The sequence below is a fragment of the Danio aesculapii genome, chromosome 17 (genome assembly GCF_903798145.1).
Source record: "Danio aesculapii chromosome 17, fDanAes4.1, whole genome shotgun sequence".
NCBI classification, from domain to species: Eukaryota; Metazoa; Chordata; class Actinopteri; order Cypriniformes; family Danionidae; genus Danio; species Danio aesculapii.
In genome coordinates, this window is record NC_079451.1 from 14,568,297 (window position 1) to 14,589,395 (window position 21,099).

A 21,099-nucleotide genomic window follows, 5' to 3' on the forward strand; every position below is an offset into this window, starting at 1 on the left:
TTTTGTCTTATGTGGCTTTACACAGTTAATTGCTTTTTGGAATTATTTCCTACAATTATCAGATAATATGGCATGCTGTGTGCACTTAATTATGCTCACAAACCATTCAAGTGGCCTCCATTTTTCCACGTGAGTAAAATTCTTATATACTTATATAACATATTAATAAATACATTTGTTATATTAAAGTTAATTTATCATTTATAATTTTTTTAGAACTTGAAAGTACTCCAGAATCTGATTAGCTGTAGGCTTCAGAACAGTCATCTTAAACGTTGTTGTACAGTGTTATGCCTGGATTTCATAAATAGCTTTGCATTAACACAGACAGTATGTGAAGTATTTGGAAATAATTCGGGTTTTCCTCCTGTAGAAAAACGTCATAAGAACAACGCTTAGTGGCTCAATGTATTAGAACAGTGTTTTTAAAAGACGAAACACTTGATTGATATACAACCAGGGGCATAGCAACCGGGGGGACGGGGGGGACACTTTTTGGAAACAGGTTATTCTGTCCCCCGACTGGCCCACACGTTTTATTTGACCTAGTGGCCGCAAGTGTTCTCTGATTTGTTACTTGATTTGAGTGAACGATCACTCAGCCAATCACAGCGCGAATCTCTTGAGCGTCTGCAATGAGCTTCATTCATTCACTTTGCAGTCAAAGACAGGGATGACACGGAAGGGAGAAACAGCTACAGCTGGGTAAATCACGGTAAATCACTAACGTTACAGAATCCTACTTTTGTTCCATTTCGAAGTGAGAACCGTAAAGTCCCTGGTGCTGGTGTCTTGTCTGGTGCTGAGCCAGAGAAAGACAGCGGGGTTAAGTTGGTTTTGTTTTCGGTATTCCTGACACATTCAGTGACAGACGGCATTAACTAAAAAACCTCTAACCCTAAAAGATCTAAACTGTATTCCCTACAAAAAGACAAAGCTGGTTATGTTTCACGTTTGTTTCATGTTTTTTCGCTCGATATTACGAGCACTGCTTGAGCAGTCGCAATATGCCTTTAGCCAGAGAGAGCTCGCGCTGAACTAAGCTCTCAGTAAGGGACCGTCGTAAAAGTGCTTCTTTTTTTCGTTTTTTTTTTCTGAAAACAAGACCAACTTAACTCTGCTGAGAAAGACGTGTTATATTATCACAATTATGCAGCCTTTTTTACAGCCTATTGCTTAATTTATGATTTGGATATGTAAATACACAAAAGTACTACTAAAACAAGAACCGATGTGTTTTAATCATATCAGATACACATACTGAAAGTAACTATAAAGCTGAATCTACTCCTCTCTAAGTTCACCAACCACTTACTTGCATGTATTTGGGGAGTAATTGGTGAATTTACGTGTTGAATCCTGCGTGTTCTGCTTTTATGAATGACGCATCGGCCGCAAGTACACATGGCGATGTCCATCTCACGTTATATGTGTAGTATCAACTTGCAATTTCGCAATTGCATTGTAGTATTTAAAAATATTTTTACACAGAGTAATGCTTAATTTAAATGTGTGTGGTTCTGTTTATTTATTGTTATTATTAATATTTTGTAATTATTTTAGAATTTTGGTTAAAAGATTATTAAATAAACTTTATTGCTAATAAATCATTAATCACTTTTGGGTGACCATACAGCTGTCCCCCCACTTTTAAAATGGCTGGTACGCCCCTGTATACAACTGATTGACAATTGATATAGTGTACAACCAAGCACATGTGGTCAGAACACAAACGAGTCACAGGTAATGAAGTATTAAGTGTTTCTCTCAAACAAAAACCTGTATAAGCAAAATGCTAGCAGGCATTTGTAGCTCTGCTCACGCTCTACCTCTTTGCCCTTTATTGGTTACCCCCACTCAGCGAAATGACACGTGAACAAAAAGGTGATTGGCCATGCCCACTTGTAGCTTCAGAAACCTATGGGTGACGTCATGGATACTATGTCCATGTTTGTTTACAGTCTATGATTTGCGCTCACATATCATCAGCACCACTCTGCCCTCTCCGTCTTATTTTTGTGTTATTGGACTGTGTTTTGAATCACTAATTGCCTGCCACCTGCCTTAACTTACGCCTGTTTAGAACACTCTTGTGGATTATCTGTTTCTGTTTGCTACTGCCTCGACTATCCTTCCTTTAAAGGTGACTATTGTAAAACTGACACCCAGTGGTTGAACTAGGTATTGCACTTCAAATTTAAAACCCAGCCCCATCTCTGATGGCTCCACACAAACACAGCTTGCTAGATTGATGACCTAAAATTTCTATTTTATTAACAGTTTCTATTTATCGCGGCTTTAATCTGTGGTAATGTTAAATGCTAATAGTGGGAGTTGTAATACAATTTAGCATGGTATTTATTGCCATAATGAAAGCAGCAGCAAATAGTTTACCTCAGAACTTGAAAATTATATAAACATATAGCTTTAAATTGAACTTTAGAACTGTCACTTTGCAAACCAACAATATCAGTCACTCATCATGTACTTTTAATAATGTTAAAGATGTTGTATGTATGAATTAGATTCTAAACCTTACAATCTTGTTCAGTGCACTATTCTGAGCATCTGAACGACTGTATTTAAATGTTGTTGTTTTTTTTTGTATATGTGTGTATATTCTATTCTGTACTGTTCAATTTACAAAACCCTTGCCCTGTGGAACGTGTTAGAAAATCTGACCAGTTAAATGTATCTGTCCATTTAAAATTAGTCAAACAATTCATATAAATCATAATCCACAAATACATTAAAGTATGTACATTTTCTTTATATTGTGTGTATACGATTTTAAGCCGAACAGAACTGCCTGACTTTAAGTACATTTTTAATTCTATTAATAAAATGACTTTTCTAATTTAATGTGATAAAAAAATTCTCTAAGGCTATTAATTTCACAATCTGAGTCATTATTTACTACAAAAAGCAACACACAATGTTTCTATCTCTGTTAATCTTGCCCCAGTCAAAATAAGCATCGACTAAGTGCTATCTGTCATCTTTATTCTTGTCTGTGCATGACTGTATGGCCACATGCAGAGCAATATGTTTTATGTTAAAACGCTTAACTGTCAAATAATAATAGCATTATGATTGTTTCATAAAGAATGCATGCGTTACATTTTCGCTGGAGGAAACAGCTGTAAGGCAAACACAGTGAAAACTTTACAGTACAGAGGAAACTGATTGCTTATCTATAACATTTAACCATAACATTTTGTAAACTACAACAAAGAATTTTTTAACTTAATTCACTATTCTACTCTATATCTGTTTTATTATATAAAGACTTATTATATTGCCAAAGGTAGATCACTATGCTCTAATGACGTACAATGCCTGATGAAACAAGCCAAAAGAAAGCGAGTAAGAGTTCATTGCAAAAAGGTATGGGACCCCCATCCAAATCATTGAATTAAGGTGTTACGTCCTGACCTCAACCCGATTGAACACCTTTGGAATGAATCAGAGCAGAGACTATGAGTCAGACTTTCTCATCCAACGTTAGTTCCTGACCTCAAAAATATGCTTCTAGAAACGAATGGTCAAATTTTCCCATAAACACTTTCCAAAACCTGATGGAAAGCCTTCCCAGAAAATTTGAAGCTGTTATAGCTGCAAAGGGTGGGCCGACTCCACATTAAGCCCTAGGGATTAAGATTGGGATGGCATTAAAGTTCATACGCATGTAAAGGCAGTTCTGTCATGACAACTCTCTGAGGGATTTATGGTAATGAATGTTGATGGCAATATTGATGTGTTTGGTCTTGGCAGTGTAGATCTGCTATGCTGCTGCTGCTTTAATTATAGGTACAGATCAAGTATAGAGACTTGCTTCTTGCCTACATAGCAGATCTATGCACAGGTGGAGCTGGGGTGGAGGAGGGTCTCTGAAAACATGATGCTGTGCTGATTGATAACACAAATGACACTGAGATATTTAAATATTGAGTAGCAAACTCATTGGCTGCATATATGCTTTTGTGGTATTTTGCACAGTACTGTACATAATTTTCAGACAAAAAGAAAATGCAGGAAATCTGTACATATAATTGGAAAATGGAACCAAATTTTCAGCAGGCAAAACGCGGGTGTTTTAAAGGATAGTTAACGCCAAAACTTCTGAAAAGTTCTATCATCATTTACTCATCCTTTACTTGTTCAAAACCTGTTTGAGTATCTTTCTTTTGTTGAAAGCAAAGGAAGATATGCTGAAGACTGTTTCAGAAAAAAAAAAACTTCCATTTATGTATTTCCACAGTATTTTTTGTTCCTACTATAGATGTCAAATTTCTTCAGAAATTCTTGTTTTGTGTTAAAGAGAAAAAAAGAAATTCAAATAAGTTTAGAATCACTTGAGTGTGAATAAATGGTGAAGAACTTCCCTTAGCACCACACGCAACCTTTGCTGTTCTGGAGATGTATGTATTGAGGTTTTCTGAAATAATGCGATATGCATACTGCCTATATAATATTCAGGTCTGGATCCTGTGAAGACCATTTCATGATTGTAGACTTCCTCAGCTGTTTTTATTTTTAATTTAATTTTTTTTCTGTAAAACTGATTTGACTTTGGGATAATTACCAGACTCTTTAATGCAGATTTTCATGTAGTCTAAGGAAGGAAGTATAAGGAAATGAGAAATTAACATATATAATCGTAATACCATCACTAAAACAAAACATTTAATGGTGGCCTAAAACAGCACTAAGCTGTGTGAATATATACATACAGTTGAAGTCAGAATTATTAGCCCCCCCATTAATTTTTTTTCCCTAATTTCTGTTTAACAGAGAGATTTTTTTTTCAACACATTTCTAAACATAATAGTTTTAATAACTCGTTTCTAATAACTTTTTTTTATCTTTGATTTATTTTATCTTTGCCAAAATGACAGTAAATAATATTTGACTAGATATTTTTCAAGACTTCTATACAGCTTAAAGTGACATTTAAAGGCTTAACTAGGTTAATTAGGTTAACTAGGCAGGATAGGGTAATTAGGCAAGTGTATAACAATGGTTTGTTCTGTAGACTATCGAAAGAAAATATAGCTTAAAGGGGATAATCATTTTCACCTTAAAATGGTTTTTAAAAAATTAAAAACTGCTTTTATTCTAGCCGAAATAAAACAAATAGGACTTTCTTCAGAAGAAAAAACTTTATCAGACATACTGTGAAAATTTCCTTGCTCTGTTAAACATCATTTGGGAAATATAAAAAGAATAAAAATAAATTCAAAGGAGGGCTAATAATTCTGACTTCAACTGTATATGTATATACAGTGGTGTGGAAAAAGTGTTTGCCCCTTACTGACTTCTTATTTTTTGTTTGTCATACTTTAATGTTTCAGAACATTAAACAAATTTAAATATTAATCAAAGATGGCACAAGTAAACACAACATGCAGTTTTGAAATTGAGGTTTTTATTATTAAGGGAAAACTAAATACATAACTACATAGCACTATGTGTGAAAACGTGTTTGCCCCTAAACCAAATAACTGGTTGGGCCTACCTTAGCAGCAACAACTGCAATAAAACATTTTCGATAACTTTTTACATTTTTTGGCCCACTCATCTTTGCAGAATTGTTGTAATTAAATCGCATTGGAGGGTTTTTAAGCATGAACCCCCTTTTTAATATCATGCCACAGCATCTCAATTTGATTCATATCAGGACTTTGACTAGGCCACTTCAAAGTCTTCATTTTATTATTTTTTTCAGCCATTAAGAAGTGGACTTGCTGGTGTGCTTTGGACCATTGTCCTGCTGCCGAACACAAGTTTGCATCAGCTAGAGGTCTCTAAAATATGGCCAGACATTCTCTTTCATGATATTTTGATACACAGCTGAATTCATGGTTCCTTTTATCACAAGTATTCACAGACCACCACAATACATCACTAAATTGTACTGTTGGTATGATGCTATTTTCTGAAATACGGTGTTACTTTTAGGCTACACATAATGGGACACACACCTTGCCAAAAAGTTTAACTTTTACAGAATCTAGTCAATCCACAGAGCATTTTCCTAAAACTCTTGGGGATCATCAAGCTGTCACTGTGGTACACTGCTGTCCCAAGGTTTTAGAAACGGCTTTATAAACTTTTCCAGACATGATAAATCTCAATTATTTTATTTCTCATGTGTTTTTGAATTTCTTTGGATCTCGGCATGATGCCAAGCTTTTCAGGATCTTTTGGTCGACTATGTCAGGCAGGTTCCAATTAGGTGATTTGTTGATTGCAAACAGGTGTGGCAGTAATTAGAACTGGTATTGGCTAGAGAATAGGGATGCAACGATTAACCGGTTTTATTATTAACCGCGCTTAAATTAGTCACGGTTAATTAATTGTAAAGGCTTCTCAACACTGTGTTTCTGCACGGAAAAAAATTGCTGCAACTAAACAAAGTTATGCCAACTGTGTGCTAGTTTAAAGTTCTGAGCTTGTACACCGAGACTAATAACCACACACACTTGATTAACTTTGACGGAGGCTATAACTAAAGCAAGTTCGTTATTTCCAATAAAGGGACGCACACACGACGTAACACGCTAACGCTTTCCAGCCGCACCTAGTTGAGATGACAGGGAGCTTCTGTGACCGTGGGAAATGCAAACGGCTGAAGTTTGAGGAATACGCAATGAAAAGTACACAGGTTTGCAAACCCACTTAAATTTACAAACAATGGTTCCGTTGAGAGCAGTCATGTGGTGAATGTTGATCCGCCAGCCGAGATCAATAGGGTATATGCAGAGCTAGTGTTTCTTTCCATACTGATAAACGGTTAATGTGACTTTTTTCCATTTTATACGGTTCCTTTTACAAACTCGATGTTGTAAAGTGATTAAAATACAATCAGTTAAATAGCATTTGGCTTTTATGTAGTTGCTCAAGCGTAAAATGAGACAAAAACCCATTTACTCGCACGTGCCCGTCAGAATCAGCAGGCTAGCGCAGAAGCTCCATTGAATATACTGGGGTAAAATAAATGTTCATATTTTAAAGACATGGCGGGGAAAAATTTAATTTAATGCAGTCCACTTAATATCGGATATCAGCCAGCCAGTGGAGATCATGGATTTTTTAAGAAAACAGACCTTAAATGCGCCAATTTTGAAATGGCATACAGTTCATCGGAAGCGCTTCACCCAGGTTACTGACAAATTAAAAGTCCTTTAGCATACTTCCGCATATACCCTATTGAGTGTTTTCGGAGAGAGTGCTGAAAAACTTGGTGGATCAGCTATTTAATGGCCTGAATCCCGATGGGCTGCATTTACTACGTGTTCAGTGCAAACGGCCGCTTAATGTAAAATCTAACACTGTATACATTATCTCCAATGAAGCTTACCTTTACTAAGTTTAAACTGAAACTGCGGCTCATGACAAAGAACAGTATTGCGCAGGTGGTCATCGCGAGATTCCTGATCTGCCCCGCTCATATATTGGTTTGGCTGACTCGCCTGCTTTTTTCACAAACAGAAATTTTAAAAGACAAAGACCGAAACCAAAACGTTTAAAGAGTAGTAAAAATGAGACTTTTCTTCCTTTCTTTTGTCTGTTCTTTCTTTTATTTTTCTATTCAGTTACTGATAACTGCTTTGCAGCTTTTAGCATTAAATTAAATGATTTATTCTAATCTTACATTCATGTTTTGAAGCAGAAATATTACCTGTTTATTGAATTGACATGCATATAAAAACAATAGTACAAAATCTATATTTCTTACTGCAATGCTTAATTTTTATTTGATGCAAACCGCAGATTTATTTTTCATAATGTAACAGTAGGACATTTTATAACAGATAACTCACATTTAAGACAGCATAATAATGAGAATTGCAAATCATTGTTACTATTATTGTCATCTTCGTCATCATTATTATTCTATAATTATTAGACATTCATTTTGCAATTTTTGCACAAATATCAATAAGTAATTACACCATTAGTGGGATAATTGTTTCAGGTTTTTGTTAGTCCTGATTGATGATGTTTTCAAATACAATAAATCTGTTAATATACAATTTGCAGTTGTGCTCATTCATTTTTGGTGAGAGCTACTAAATTCTTTATGGTCTTTCTAAATTTTTGAAGTTGGGAGCACTGATGCTACCAAATAAAAAAAATAACTTTAAGCCCTGCATTACACAAATGCTTACTTATATATATATTTATTTATTTTTTATATATTTATTCGCAAACAGAGAAATGGACTATTGTTTGTTTGTAATATTATTTTGTGCTGTATTAATTGGTTACTGAGTAGCAATAAAAAACATAAGGAGTAAAAAATATAAAGAGTTTTCAAATGATTTTCTAAACTAGTAGTGTTTTGAAATTAATGAATGCATAATCGTGAAACGCATAATAACCGTGATAATCGTGAAACCGTGATTATTTTTTAGACTATAATCATACAACCAAAATCTATAATCATTGCATTCCTACAAGAGAAACTATCATCTCAGACTAATATTTAAATTTGTTTGATGATCTGAAACATTAAAGTGTGACAAACATGCAAAAGAATAAGAAATCAATAAGGGGCAAACTCTTTTTTACATCACTGTATAGTCTAGTATAGTAAATATCTTATTGTTTTCATCTTTATGTTCTTTTTTTACACCTTTATCAATTACTAACTATTAATGAATTCATTACTATTTATCTCTGTAAGTCACAATGGATAAAGGCATATACTGTGGCCAAGAATAAGATCCTGATTGATCAATGGAAAGGCCCCTCAGTTTTCTAGAATTCTGATTAAGCAATGATGATTATATTTTAAATCAAAAGGTCATTTTTGTTTAAGAAATTACTCATATCAACATGGACAACCTACAATTCCATTGTTCTCCAAAAGTTATGTTTTTTGTGGAGTTCACAGAACACTCACCCACTCTTGAGGTCAGTGATCCGGAGACAGCTAGATGAATCCAAACCAACCCGCCCATTTCTCACTATAGAGCAGAGTAAAGGCCGCAGCTCAGGAGAAATGCGGCTCAGTGCCAACTCTGGAGAGAGACTATTCATCTTCCCAACAAGGCTCTGTCAATAATAACAATAATCCATTTTATTTGTATAGCACTTTTCCTATATAAAATGCAACTCAAAGTGATTCTTTATGTCGGGTACTGAATTAGAGAAACATTCAGTTGAAGTCAAAATTATTAGCCCCCTGAATTATTAGCCCCCGTTGACTTTTTCCCCCAATTTCTGTTTAACAGAGAGATTTTTTTCAACACATTTCTAAACATAATAGTTTTAATAACTCATTTCTAATAACTGATTTATTTTATCTTTGCTGATTTATTTTTATCTTTGCCATGATGACAGTAAATAATATTTGACTAGATATTTTTCAAGACACTTCTATACAGCTTAAAGTGACATTTAAAGGCTTAACTAGGTTAATTAGGTTAACTAGGCAGGTTAGGGTTATTAGGCAAGTTATTGTATAATGATGGTTTGTTCTGTAGACTATCGAAAAAATATAGCTTAAAAAAAATAAAAACTGCTTTTATTCTAGCTGAAATAAAACAAATAAGACTTTCACCAGTAGAAAAAATTTTATCAGACATACTGTGAAAATCTCCTTGCTCTGTTAAACTTAATTTGGTAAATATTTAAAAAATAATAGAAAATTCAAATGGGGGCTAATAATTCTGACTTCTAACTGTATATAGGCAAATACAGAAAACTAAATAAAAACAAAACAAGTATAAGCAAACACTAAGAACAAAAATAGACCATGCAGATAAATACATACAAAAACAAATCAAATGTATGTAATAAAAAAACTGAAAGACGCAAACATTTAAAAACATCTGTCGGCCATAATACATAATTCTTGAATAAATCATAAGGATTATACATAAAACATAAGGATTATAAGAAATAAAGTATTCGTCCTCCTCCTTTTTTTCTTATTATTACTGTATTATAATTATTTGGCTTCCCAAAAACACAGTGTGAATCATGTAGACTGAGACACAATCACACTATGACTGAGTCAATGCAAAAAAAAAAAAAAAACATTTTACTCTGTTAAATTTGGACACTGAAAATGAGCTGGAGCTTCTATTCCTGAATAATCAAAGTGTGTATGACTGACAAATTTAGCTAAATGTTGAACTTCAAGAGACGTGTGTCCCCAGATCAATATTTGGTACTGTGTTCTAAGTCCAAAATGTCCTGTGGAAAACATTATCATATTGTTAAGATGAGCATTTTTCTTAGCCTCATATGTTTAGGTTCAAGTTTTACACTTTAAAGGCAATGAAAAGAACCTATTCATCACTATAAAAGTAACAGTTCTGAGCCTACAGACAAGAGTCTGAGAAAATGCTAATTTTAGAAGAAAATATCAAACAGCATTTAGAGGTTTTTGCATCTAAACTCTTCATTTATTGATTTTTGGCGACGTAATGGCGACGCAGTGGCACAGTAAGAAGTGAAGTCGCCTCACAGCAAGAAGGTCGCTGGTTCGAACCTCGACTGGGTTAGTTGGCGTTTCTGTGTGGAGTTTGCATGTTCTTGGGTTCTTGAGTTTGCGTGTGCGTGGGTTTCTTCCGGGTGCTCCAATTTCCCCCACAGTCCAAAGACATGTGGTACAGGTGAATTGAGTAGGCTAAATTGTCCATAGTGGATGTGTGTGAATGAGTGTGTATGGATGTTTTTCAGAGATGGGTTGCAGCTGGAAGGGCATTCGCTGTGTAAAACATGAGCTGGATGAGTTGGCGGTTCATTCCGCTGTGGCGACCCCAGATTAATAAAGGGACTAAGCCGAAAAAAAAATGAATGAATGAATGATGAATATTGTGTAAATGAAGAATAGAGAATAAAAAGCCATAACAATATTTCAAGTTGTGGAAAAACTCCAGCATTTCATATTTTGTAGCGATATTAAAACATTTTTATATGCCTACATTATTTAAATCAAGGAGGTGATAGTTTTCTGTTAGTTTGATTTAAACTGTCAAAATTGTTTTCCAAACAGTTTGATTCGAACTTTTCACCAACAAGTACTAATCAAACTCACATTGATTTTCCAAATAATGACAATAGTAATAATAATTGACTGACACAAAATCTGGTTATTAATGAGTTAAAAAACAGTAGATGTAACGTTCCTCTATGATCACTTTTTAAAAAGTAACTGAACAAAATATGGCTTTTAGTTACAGGATTTTGGTTTTACAGTGTAGTTATTTTCTATCCTCGTCTGTGTGCTTTATTAATTATTTCAGTTTGATTTCTTGTTTACTTAACTGGAATTTGATTTGTACAACTGAGCTGTTTATCAGTGTTTGTTTGTAAGCCTTTTAAACCATGGTTGCCTTTCTGTGCATTAATAACTGACTGTTGAACTCCCACAAGCAGATTCATATGTGGTCACATTTCTTATTTAAATAAAAAACTAACTGAACACTTCGGTCACACCTTAAAATGTTTCAGCGTCATTGGATTAGATAACTAGATATGTGCAAAATTGTATAAGTTATACATACAAAAATGAAAGATTATGTCCTAAAAACCTAAACAAATATTTGCTATCAACATGTTAATATGAAATACCAGTGGGTCACATAGAGGTAAAGTTTGTTTTATATTCGCACATTCGTTCATTTAGCAGTCTCTATATTGTTTACCATGTTACTTTGAATATTCAATCGAAATTAGCATGCAAGTATGACTTCTAAACAACAGTAACACTATCTAATTGGCTGTGAACAATGTTGTACTTTGATAGTCATTTGCTGCTACTATGATTTCCCTTTTTAGAATTTGCAAAGAATACTTTTCTGAAATTATATTGTTAAGGAGAAAGTCTGAATATCTGAATATAAAACCAACTTTACTTCTATGTGGGTCACTAGTATTGATTATAGTTACCATCACATTTGCATCTTGTCAGATTAACCCATTTTTGTACTTTTATCTAGAAGATATCTTAATTTCCTATTAATATCCTATTTAATTTCCTTAAGTATCAATAGAGGTAAAGTTGGTTTTATATTTGCACATTCGTTCATTTAGAAGTCCCTATATTGTTTACCATGTTACTTTGAATATTCGATCAGAATTAGCATGCAAGGATGACTTCTAAACAACAGTAACACTTCTAATTCACTGTGAACAATGCAGTAATTTGATGGTCATTTGCTGCTAATATGATTTCCCTATTTAGAATTTGCAAAGAATACTTTTCTGAAAATATATTATTGAGGAAAATGTCTAAATATCCAAATATAAAACCAACTTTACCTTAATTAAATATCATACTTTATCTTAAAATGATCTGAAACAATCTCTTAAGAGATTAAATTAATTAATTTGAACGATATTTCAAAACACTTGTATACTTATCAAACATTAACAAATCGATTGTACTGTCACGATCCTCTTACATTGAAGACGAAATAAAAAAGAAATAGAACATAGCTTGTTCATTTCCAGAGTATAAAATAAATAATGTTGTTCATACAGAAACGTACATAAAAACAGACTTCACAGTAATTTTCAACAAGGCAAAACAAAGTTTTAAATATTGCAAACATTTCAATATTTGTAAATATAACTAAGACTGTCATGCAGCTACACAGTCAGACACAGAGAATAATTGTGTTATCGACGACATGGTTAACCGTGTTTTGTTTTGTGTTATTTAAATTTGTTTTGAAGCTGCAGTTCAATGCTAACACACTGGCTAGCATGCTAATCCATCATTTTACCCGCGTGTTGTTATTCCTATTATGTTTCTTTATACGCAATAGATTTGATACAAAAGAGCATACAATAAAATAAAAATAAGCGTGTTCTCTGTACCTTTTATGTGTATTATAGAAACAATTTTGAGTATGAACCCATGCCTTACTTCCGCGGCTGCTACTGAGGTTTGTTTATGGATGTTTATAAATATGCCTGAGAATTTTACCACGGTTTTATTCAACGACCAAGTAAATAATAAGTCTAATGTGTTAAGTAAAACACGTTATTAGACTTGGCTGAATGTTCTGCATGTTACCAATGCTTGCGCACGTTTTTAAACTATAGACAGTTATTATTTTAAAGACAGGAGTATATAGAGACAGCTCTATTGCACTTCTGATGTGTTTCTGTGCAGACAGATATTAGACGTGGGTGCCGAGTACTGCACTGGTTGTTTAGATATCGCTTTATTCAGTGGACAAATAGGTAAAGTGTTAAATATTATAACGTACAATATGCTTTTAATGCTGCTTAATCATACAAATTACATTACTGATACTATAGTATTGCGTTTATATTTTTGCTAACAGTGCAAGTATTAGTAGACTTTGACCACAATCACTTACCAGATACAACAAACACTTAAACAAAGTATTAGGTAAATTCTGCAAAATGTTAATAAATATCTATTTTGATTCGCAAACATTTGATTTATTAGTGTTGTCTTTATATAAACACTTCATTAGTCTAATTAAATATATTTATTTGGCAGTCTGGCATATTGCATCGTATTACCATGACAGTGTATGCTTCTTTATATATATATATATATATATATATATATATATATATATATATATATATATATATATATATATATATATATATATATACACACACATACACATATTAGGGCTGTGCGATATGGGGAAATTTATTTTAATTTAATTAATTTTTTTTAATTTAATTCAAGCTTCAGCTCAATAATGTGTAAACTGTGACAACTATTCTGCGACAGCTTTTAAAAATGACCTGTTTTTGTTCGGTGTCTGTGACTGAACCAAAATATTCCCATATTACAAATGCAGTTTTTCTTTTGATATTAATTCATCTATTAATGCTTCTGAAGCAGCAGATGCCATATCCTAACTTGTCAGCGCTTTCTTGTTAGTTTTCTTTTTTTTTTTTATTGTGGCCGTAGTTCAGTTGCGCAATTCTGATTGGGCAGAACGAAAGTGTGCTCACTCAGTTGGCTAGTTATAAAGCCCCGGTCAGATCACACGATTTCGGCATGATTTCCTTGATGTAGGGTGTCGTGGGTAGTCGTAAACGACAAATAGACGTCGTGACACAAGATTCAATCGTTTCTTCTCGTGTAATGTGGCATAGTTCACGACAACCAATATCATGTCTGCAATGCCTCGCAGAAAGTCTAGCATTTTTCATTTTCTAAAGCAGAGCGGACTGGTTTTGAAGCACTTTACCTCAGATGTTATTCTTGTTTACATACATACATATATATTTTATATGAACTAATTGCAATGTTTCAAATTGCGATACGATTTTGATTAATTGCACAGCCCATATATATATATATATATATATATATATATATATATATATATATATATATATATATATATATACAGTTGAAGTCTTTTATTATTAGCCCCCCTTTGAATTTTATTTTCTTTTTTAAATATTTCCCAAATTATGTTTAACAGAGCAAAGAAATTTTCACAGTATGTCTGATAATATATTTTATTCTTATTTTTAGATCTTATTTGTTTAATTTCGGCTAGAATAAAAGCAGTTTAAAATTTTTTAAAAGCCATTTTAAGGTCAAAATTTTTCACCCCTTTAAGCTAGATTTTTTTCTCGATAGTCTACAGAACAAACCATTGTTAAACAATAACTTGCCTAATTACCCTAACCTGCCTAAGTAACCTATTTAACCTAGTTAAGCCTTTAAATGTCTGTATAGAAAAAAGATGTATAAAATTGTCTTGAAAAATATCTAGAAAAATATTATTTACTGTCATGGCATAGATAAAATAAATCAGTAATCAGTTATTAGAAATGAGTTATTAAAACTATTATGTTTAGGAATGTGTTGAAAAAAATCTTCTCTTCATTAAATAGAAATTGAGGAAAAAAATTTACAGGGGCTAATAATTCTGACTTCAACTGTATGTATGTGTATATATATATATCCATCAAGGGTCATACCTAAACTGCAAACCACTTGAAACTATCTTAACCACAGAAGCTGATTTGAATCTAAGAATGAGTAGAATGCAAACTGTGCTTATTTTGGGAAAATCTAGGCTGTTTGATAGCCAGCGGCAGGCGTTTACAGTCCCCTGAGGCCTGCTGGGAGATTTGAGCAGATTAACACTACTATTCACATGCATTGCCTACACGCAAGGGATTGAATTAATGAAGGATTTCCATGGTTGTTGTCATCACATGATTCAGTCCTGAAATAATCATGCACATTAGAGCTTTAAATGTTCAATGTGGTGCACAACTATACCAGTATTTAACAACTGAACTGTTGCTTTCTGAAATGTACTCTTAATTGTATCTCTGAATTTATCTTGTTCAATAAATCTATGTCAAGTTTATTTATTCTTTTTTTATTAAGGAAATTAGGTCATGTCTGAAGACTTTAGTGTTGTCGTTGTGGGCTCTTGTATGACTGATTTAGTAAGGTAAGTCATCTAATGGTTTCCATTTTGTAATTAAGCAAGGGTACCTTTTAAAATGAGAGCAAAGATGCTTTGTTATTCATTACTCTGTTGTTGATTAAGAAAAATACAAAAAAATGAATGTAACCAAGCAGTAGATCATACTGTATATACCCATGTGCTCTAATGAATTACAATATGATATGTGCATTATTTACAAATATCTTTGTCTATTTTGTAATAATATATTTTGTATACTGAATATTTGAAATTCTGTGCAATCCCTAATTTTCAGATCAGTTAAAATTCCAGTTAATAATTTAATAAAAAACGGCATGTCTTTATAAAGATGAAAAAACTAATAATAAAAAACCCTAATTAAGGGAAATTGCCATCCAAAACATGCATTTCTGTCAGTGAAGGAATTTTATTTAAAAAATATATTAGAAAAGATCATCGATGGTGATGATAATATAACACATTCACTTCTACCACTATGTTATTTTTTTTTTGGTTCATATTTTTCATGCTAATATGACTCCCACACTGGAAGTGGAACATCCCATTTGCAGAAGCCAGATTTTAAGGTTTTTAAATAACTCGGCATCTATATTTAAATAACCCTGAAAGGAATTAGCACTTCCATCAGGAACCAAATGAGGTCCAACAAAGGCAGATTTGAGGAACTGCCTTCTGTTGTGCCATCTCTGCCTATTATTAACATTTCCCCCAAGACCTGATTCAGTGCTTACTGGTCACATTTTTTTCCTCTCATCATCAAGAGTGTCCTAGTCATATACAGTAGTAGTCACATAGTCAGTTTATCTAGCTCACGTGCACCTTGCGATTGAAATGTGGCCTAAACATGCAGATGTGCTGTCTGATATTATCCTGTATTTATGTTAAAAATGACATACATAACAATCCTACTTGTTTTATTATTCAGAATGTCTGCGCAGTCTTAAAAAGTCATAAAATGTCTTAAATTTCAAAAACAAAATTTTACTTAAATTCACTGAAAGCAAAACTCATTTAGTTTATAAAAGTTTTTATTTTTAAAGAATTTTTTATTATTAGTAGTAGGGTCTGCTTGTTTTGACACGTTATTTAAAATATGTGGCTAAGAAATAACTAATTAGAAATCGTTTTTTGATCTGGCAAGTAAAAAAAAAAAAAAAATATATATATATATATATATATATATATATATATATATATATATATATATATATATATATATATATATATATATATATATATATATATATATATATATATATATATTGTTATATTGTTAAACAATCCCATGTAAAAGTTGGGATCGATAGTAAACTTGATGGCAGAATGTGCACAGCTTTATGTAAACTCTAAGTAAACATATTTAACTAGTCCATATTGCTTGGAAACGTCATTTAATGTAATTCTTTAAGGTATTTCTAGACAAAACTACAGTTGATGAAAATCATATCCAAAAGAAAGTTCATTATTTATTTGATCATTAATGTCTACAAAAGGTCAGGGAAGAGGAAAGGTTTCTCAAAGAGCTTAGTGTCCACAGTCAGCATTTGGTTTCTTTCCATTCATTACGTTCAGTACTTTCCTTGCCAAAATAACCCAGTTGATCAAAACAAAGCTAAAGAAAAAAAAAATCATTCACTTAAATATATAAAAGAAATACATTCATCAGTGTTGGCCTTTGAACAGAGATTGCATCAATTAGGCAATAGCTCTGATGGGAAGTGTGTGTTTGTTTTTCAACAGGCTGTATATATATATATATATTTTTTTTTTTTTTTTGAGGTTGGCTGACACATTTCACCCATCAAAGTGCTATGCATGGCTTTGAAGTGTAAAATCCAGTTTTCTATGTGGCTTGTGTTTGTCAAACAGAATCAGACACTTTGAGACTTGTGTCTTGTAGAGAACATCTGCGTGTTTGCGTTGAAGCCAGACAGTGCCACCTGCTGATTATTATTTATACTCATTAGTTTGCCTTCGCTGGAGCCAGAGCTTCACTTGCTGAGTGATTATAGTTAGTCAAGAATGTGCACACACTACTCTGCGTGCTGTTTACTTGGATCTCTATTATTTATGTAACAGTAAACTAGAGGTATCTTATCTTTGGTTCACAGCAGTCGATTTTAAAGTGATAGATCACCCAGAACTGAACATTCTTTACTCATCCTTCCTTTGTTACTATCATTTATTTTTTCCATTGAGCACAAAAGAAGTGTTTTGAAGAAAGCTGGAATCCTGTAACCATTGACTTTCATAGTATGTGTTTTTCCTACTATGGAAGTCAGTGGTTACAGTTTTTCAAATTATCTTCGTTTGTGTTCAACGGAGGAAAGAACCACATAATGGTTTAATTTTTAGGTGAATTATCCCTTTAACAAATATATTGTTGGTAAACTGACACCCACATTCTACATTTAAGATTATTTATTTTCAGCAAAACAATGTAAATAGGGTAAGAATTAGTAATAAAAATGTATTCTTGATTACAATAATACATTAAGATTTAAAAAAAACACAGAAGTAGTTTAATTTCATTGTCATTTAAGAGTTGAAGTATTATGATTATGAAACACTTTTTATCACTCATAAATCAGACAGAAAAAATTAAAAACACTCCTTGTTTTTAGTACTAAAATGTTACATTTTATGTCAGGTGAATTACAGTAAAATGCTTTAATAAACTCCATTGTGAAAACCATTACAATATAGACAGGATTAAGAACCCAGGAATGGTGTGTATGTGTTCTATTGAAGTGGAGCTTCCTGGCTCATGTTGCGAAAAAATCTGCCTTTTAAAATATATATTATTGAATTATATTATTGAATCTATTCAAATAATGTAATAAAATAAATATTTAAATGTGCATTTTTTATGTTTTCCTAATCTGATGGAATATAAACATGTTGCCCAAATGTTTGGAATTAAAAAAGTGCCTAAAAAACAATGGTTTTGATTATAGTGTCTTGCCTCAGGCTCATTCTGATTACGTATACATTTCTGGAGAGTGCCAAATACAACTCAGGAGTTACGTTTTTTGCAGTTCTTGTGTTTGCGAATCTATCAGAAGCCGCTGTGTATGCTTTTTGAGATCTCAAAGGTTGCAGTCGACTGAATGAATGACTGGCTGACCGACCTACCAATGCCCCCACCCACCCACTTCCCTAAACCCAACCAACAGTGTTTTCAAAAGCAATCCAGAAAATGATGCCAGATTTTTACCACATTTTTAGATTTTACCACATTCCCACCCTGTTATTTAATTGTTTATTCTATTTTTTGCCTTTTGTTTTTTCTTACCTGCTTTCTGGAACTGTTCTTCACCCGTCATCTTGGTCAACTCTGCTCTGCATGTCAAATCCTCCAACATATGCAGTGAGCTACAGGACAAACTTTTAACAGTTGAAAAGCCGTTCATACGGAGATAAGCAGTCAGCTGGTAAGGACGAAAAGGAATGGTGTCATACAGCCTTGAAATGCAGCCATATTCTAGCAAGATAATTCACTATCTCCAGAAATGTGATTACAGTTGAAGTCAGAATTATTAGCCCCCCCCCCCCCCCCCCCCCCTTCTTTAAATATTTCCCAAATGATGTTTAACAGAGCAAGGAAATTTTCACAGTATGTCTGATAATATTTTTTCTACTGGTGAAAGTCTTATTTGTTTTATTTCGGCTAGAATAAAAGCAGTTTTTAATTTTTTAAAAGCCATTTTAAAGTCAAAATTATTAGCCCCTTTAAGCTTTTTTTTGTTTGTTTCAATACAGAACAAACCATCGTTATACAATAACTTGTCTAATTACCCTAACCTGCCTAGTTAACCTAATTAAACTAGTTAAGCCTTTAAATGTCACTTTATATGTAAATGTAGCTGTATACTTTAAATGTAGCTGTATATGTCTTGAAAAATATCAGGTAAAATATTATTCACTGTCATCATGGCAAAGATAAAATAAATCCGTTATTAGAAATGAGTTATTAAAACTATCATGTTTACAAATGTGTTGAAAAAAATCTTCTCTCCGTTAAACAAAAATTGGGGGAAAAAAATAAACGGGGGCGAATAATTCAGTGGGCTAATAATTCTGACTTCGACTGTATTGCTACGTTTTCAGAATGAACCTGTGTTTAAAGTGTGGTTACACAATAATTATTGTACTTAATAACTCCTATATTGATATAAGTGATAATTAAATAACTAACTTGTCATTTTTATTTCATAGCATTTTTTGTAGTACCTTGGAATATATGTACCAGAGTATTCCAAGGTACTTCAAAAAATTCTATGAAATAAAAATTACCTGGAACAGTCATATCACATGTCAAAATAACAAAAACAAACCTACGAATTAGCAGTTCTTTATTTTTGTTTATTCTTTTGAACCACAGCACCAAAGCATAACGACTGTGTCATGTTCTACTTTTATAATATAAACAGCTGCTTACATCACAGTCACAGAACAGAATACCAATTGTGTTTCCTTTTTTAAAGTCATCGTTCACCCAAATGTGAACATTGACTCAACATTTACTCACCCTCATGTGGTTATAATCCTTTATGAGTTTCTGTTATAGCAAAAAAAAAATATTAAGAAGAATGTTGAAAACCAGTAACTATTGGCATCCATTATAGGAAAAAAAGATACTATGGAGGTCATTAGTTGCGTCCCAAATGACGCACTTAACACTATGCATTTATACATTCAACGGTGTAGTATATGAATTTAGTGTCATCCCAAATGGAGCACTAACGTTTTTTTGCTAACTGGATTTTCAAATAATTTCCAAGTCAATTGCAAATTACATTTAATGCTCTCGCTCACACACACACACACACACTCTCTCTCACACACACAAAAAAATTGTATACCTGTTATAAATACAAGTGCAGTTACCATCAGGAAGAATAATCATATTTGTAGGATGTTTTTGCTCGCACAAACCAAAAGAAATGCAATGATGGTGGCGGCTGTGCCATGGCTGCTGGAAATGTAAACATTGTGTGGAGTGTAGTCAAGTCAAAAATTATTTCTATAGCACATTTAAATCCAACAGTGTTACACCAAAGTGCTTTACAAAAATAATACGCAATACATAAAACCAATAAAAGCATGCATCATAGAACAAAAAAGACAGAAAACTGTAAAAGTTATCTTGTTGTGGGTGAGGCAATACAAGTAACGCGAGTTATGGAATAATATTTACTTCAGTAACAAGTAAAGTAGCCAACCCAGGCTCAATCTGATTACATACTCCTATATACATTTCTGGAGAGTGCCAAATACGTCCTAGGAGTTACGTTTTTTGCAGTTTTAGTTTTCGTGAATCCACCAGAAGCCGCTGTGTATGCTTTTTGAGATCTCAGTTTTCTCTCACAAGTGCCATTCGCGCCTGCTGTTCTCGCATAAATTCACCAGAGGCTGCTGTCGACTGACCCGCACCCACCCTCTTCCTTAAACCCAAGCGACAGTGTTTTCAAAAGCAATCCAGTAAAAGTTAAACCCTCGCCTGATTTTTACCACGTTTTCAGATTTTACCACATTCTCAACCTGTTATTTACTTGTTTGTTTTATATTTTGGCTTTTGTTTTACCTGCTTTCTGGAACCGTTCTTCACCGGACTCGAACCCCGTCATCACGGTCAACTCCGCTCTGCGTCTCAAATTCT

At 33.1% G+C, this 21,099-nt stretch overlaps 2 protein-coding genes across 3 annotated transcripts in view; one reads left to right on the forward strand and one right to left on the reverse strand.

Annotated features, from left to right (window-relative positions):
- babam2 (BRISC and BRCA1 A complex member 2) overlaps window positions 1-12,919 on the reverse strand; it is a 194,306-nt gene extending 181,387 nt beyond the window's left edge. The window contains exons 1-2 of one of the 2 annotated variants that reach the window (XM_056477401.1): window positions 12,844-12,919; window positions 8,912-9,063 (exon numbers count right to left, since the gene is read on the reverse strand). In XM_056477401.1, coding sequence (XP_056333376.1) covers window positions 8,912-9,048 — 137 coding nt within the window. In that variant the 5' untranslated portion in view covers window positions 9,049-9,063; window positions 12,844-12,919. The remainder of the gene's footprint in view (window positions 1-8,911; window positions 9,064-12,843) is intronic. The other variant, XM_056477402.1, reaches the window with a different exon arrangement.
- Window positions 12,920-13,125: 206 nt separating this feature from the next.
- rbks (ribokinase) overlaps window positions 13,126-21,099 on the forward strand; it is a 63,068-nt gene continuing 55,094 nt past the window's right edge. The window contains exons 1-2 of the mRNA XM_056476857.1: window positions 13,126-13,212; window positions 15,374-15,440. Of these exons, the coding sequence (XP_056332832.1) occupies window positions 15,385-15,440 (56 nt within the window). The 5' untranslated portion in view covers window positions 13,126-13,212; window positions 15,374-15,384. The remainder of the gene's footprint in view (window positions 13,213-15,373; window positions 15,441-21,099) is intronic.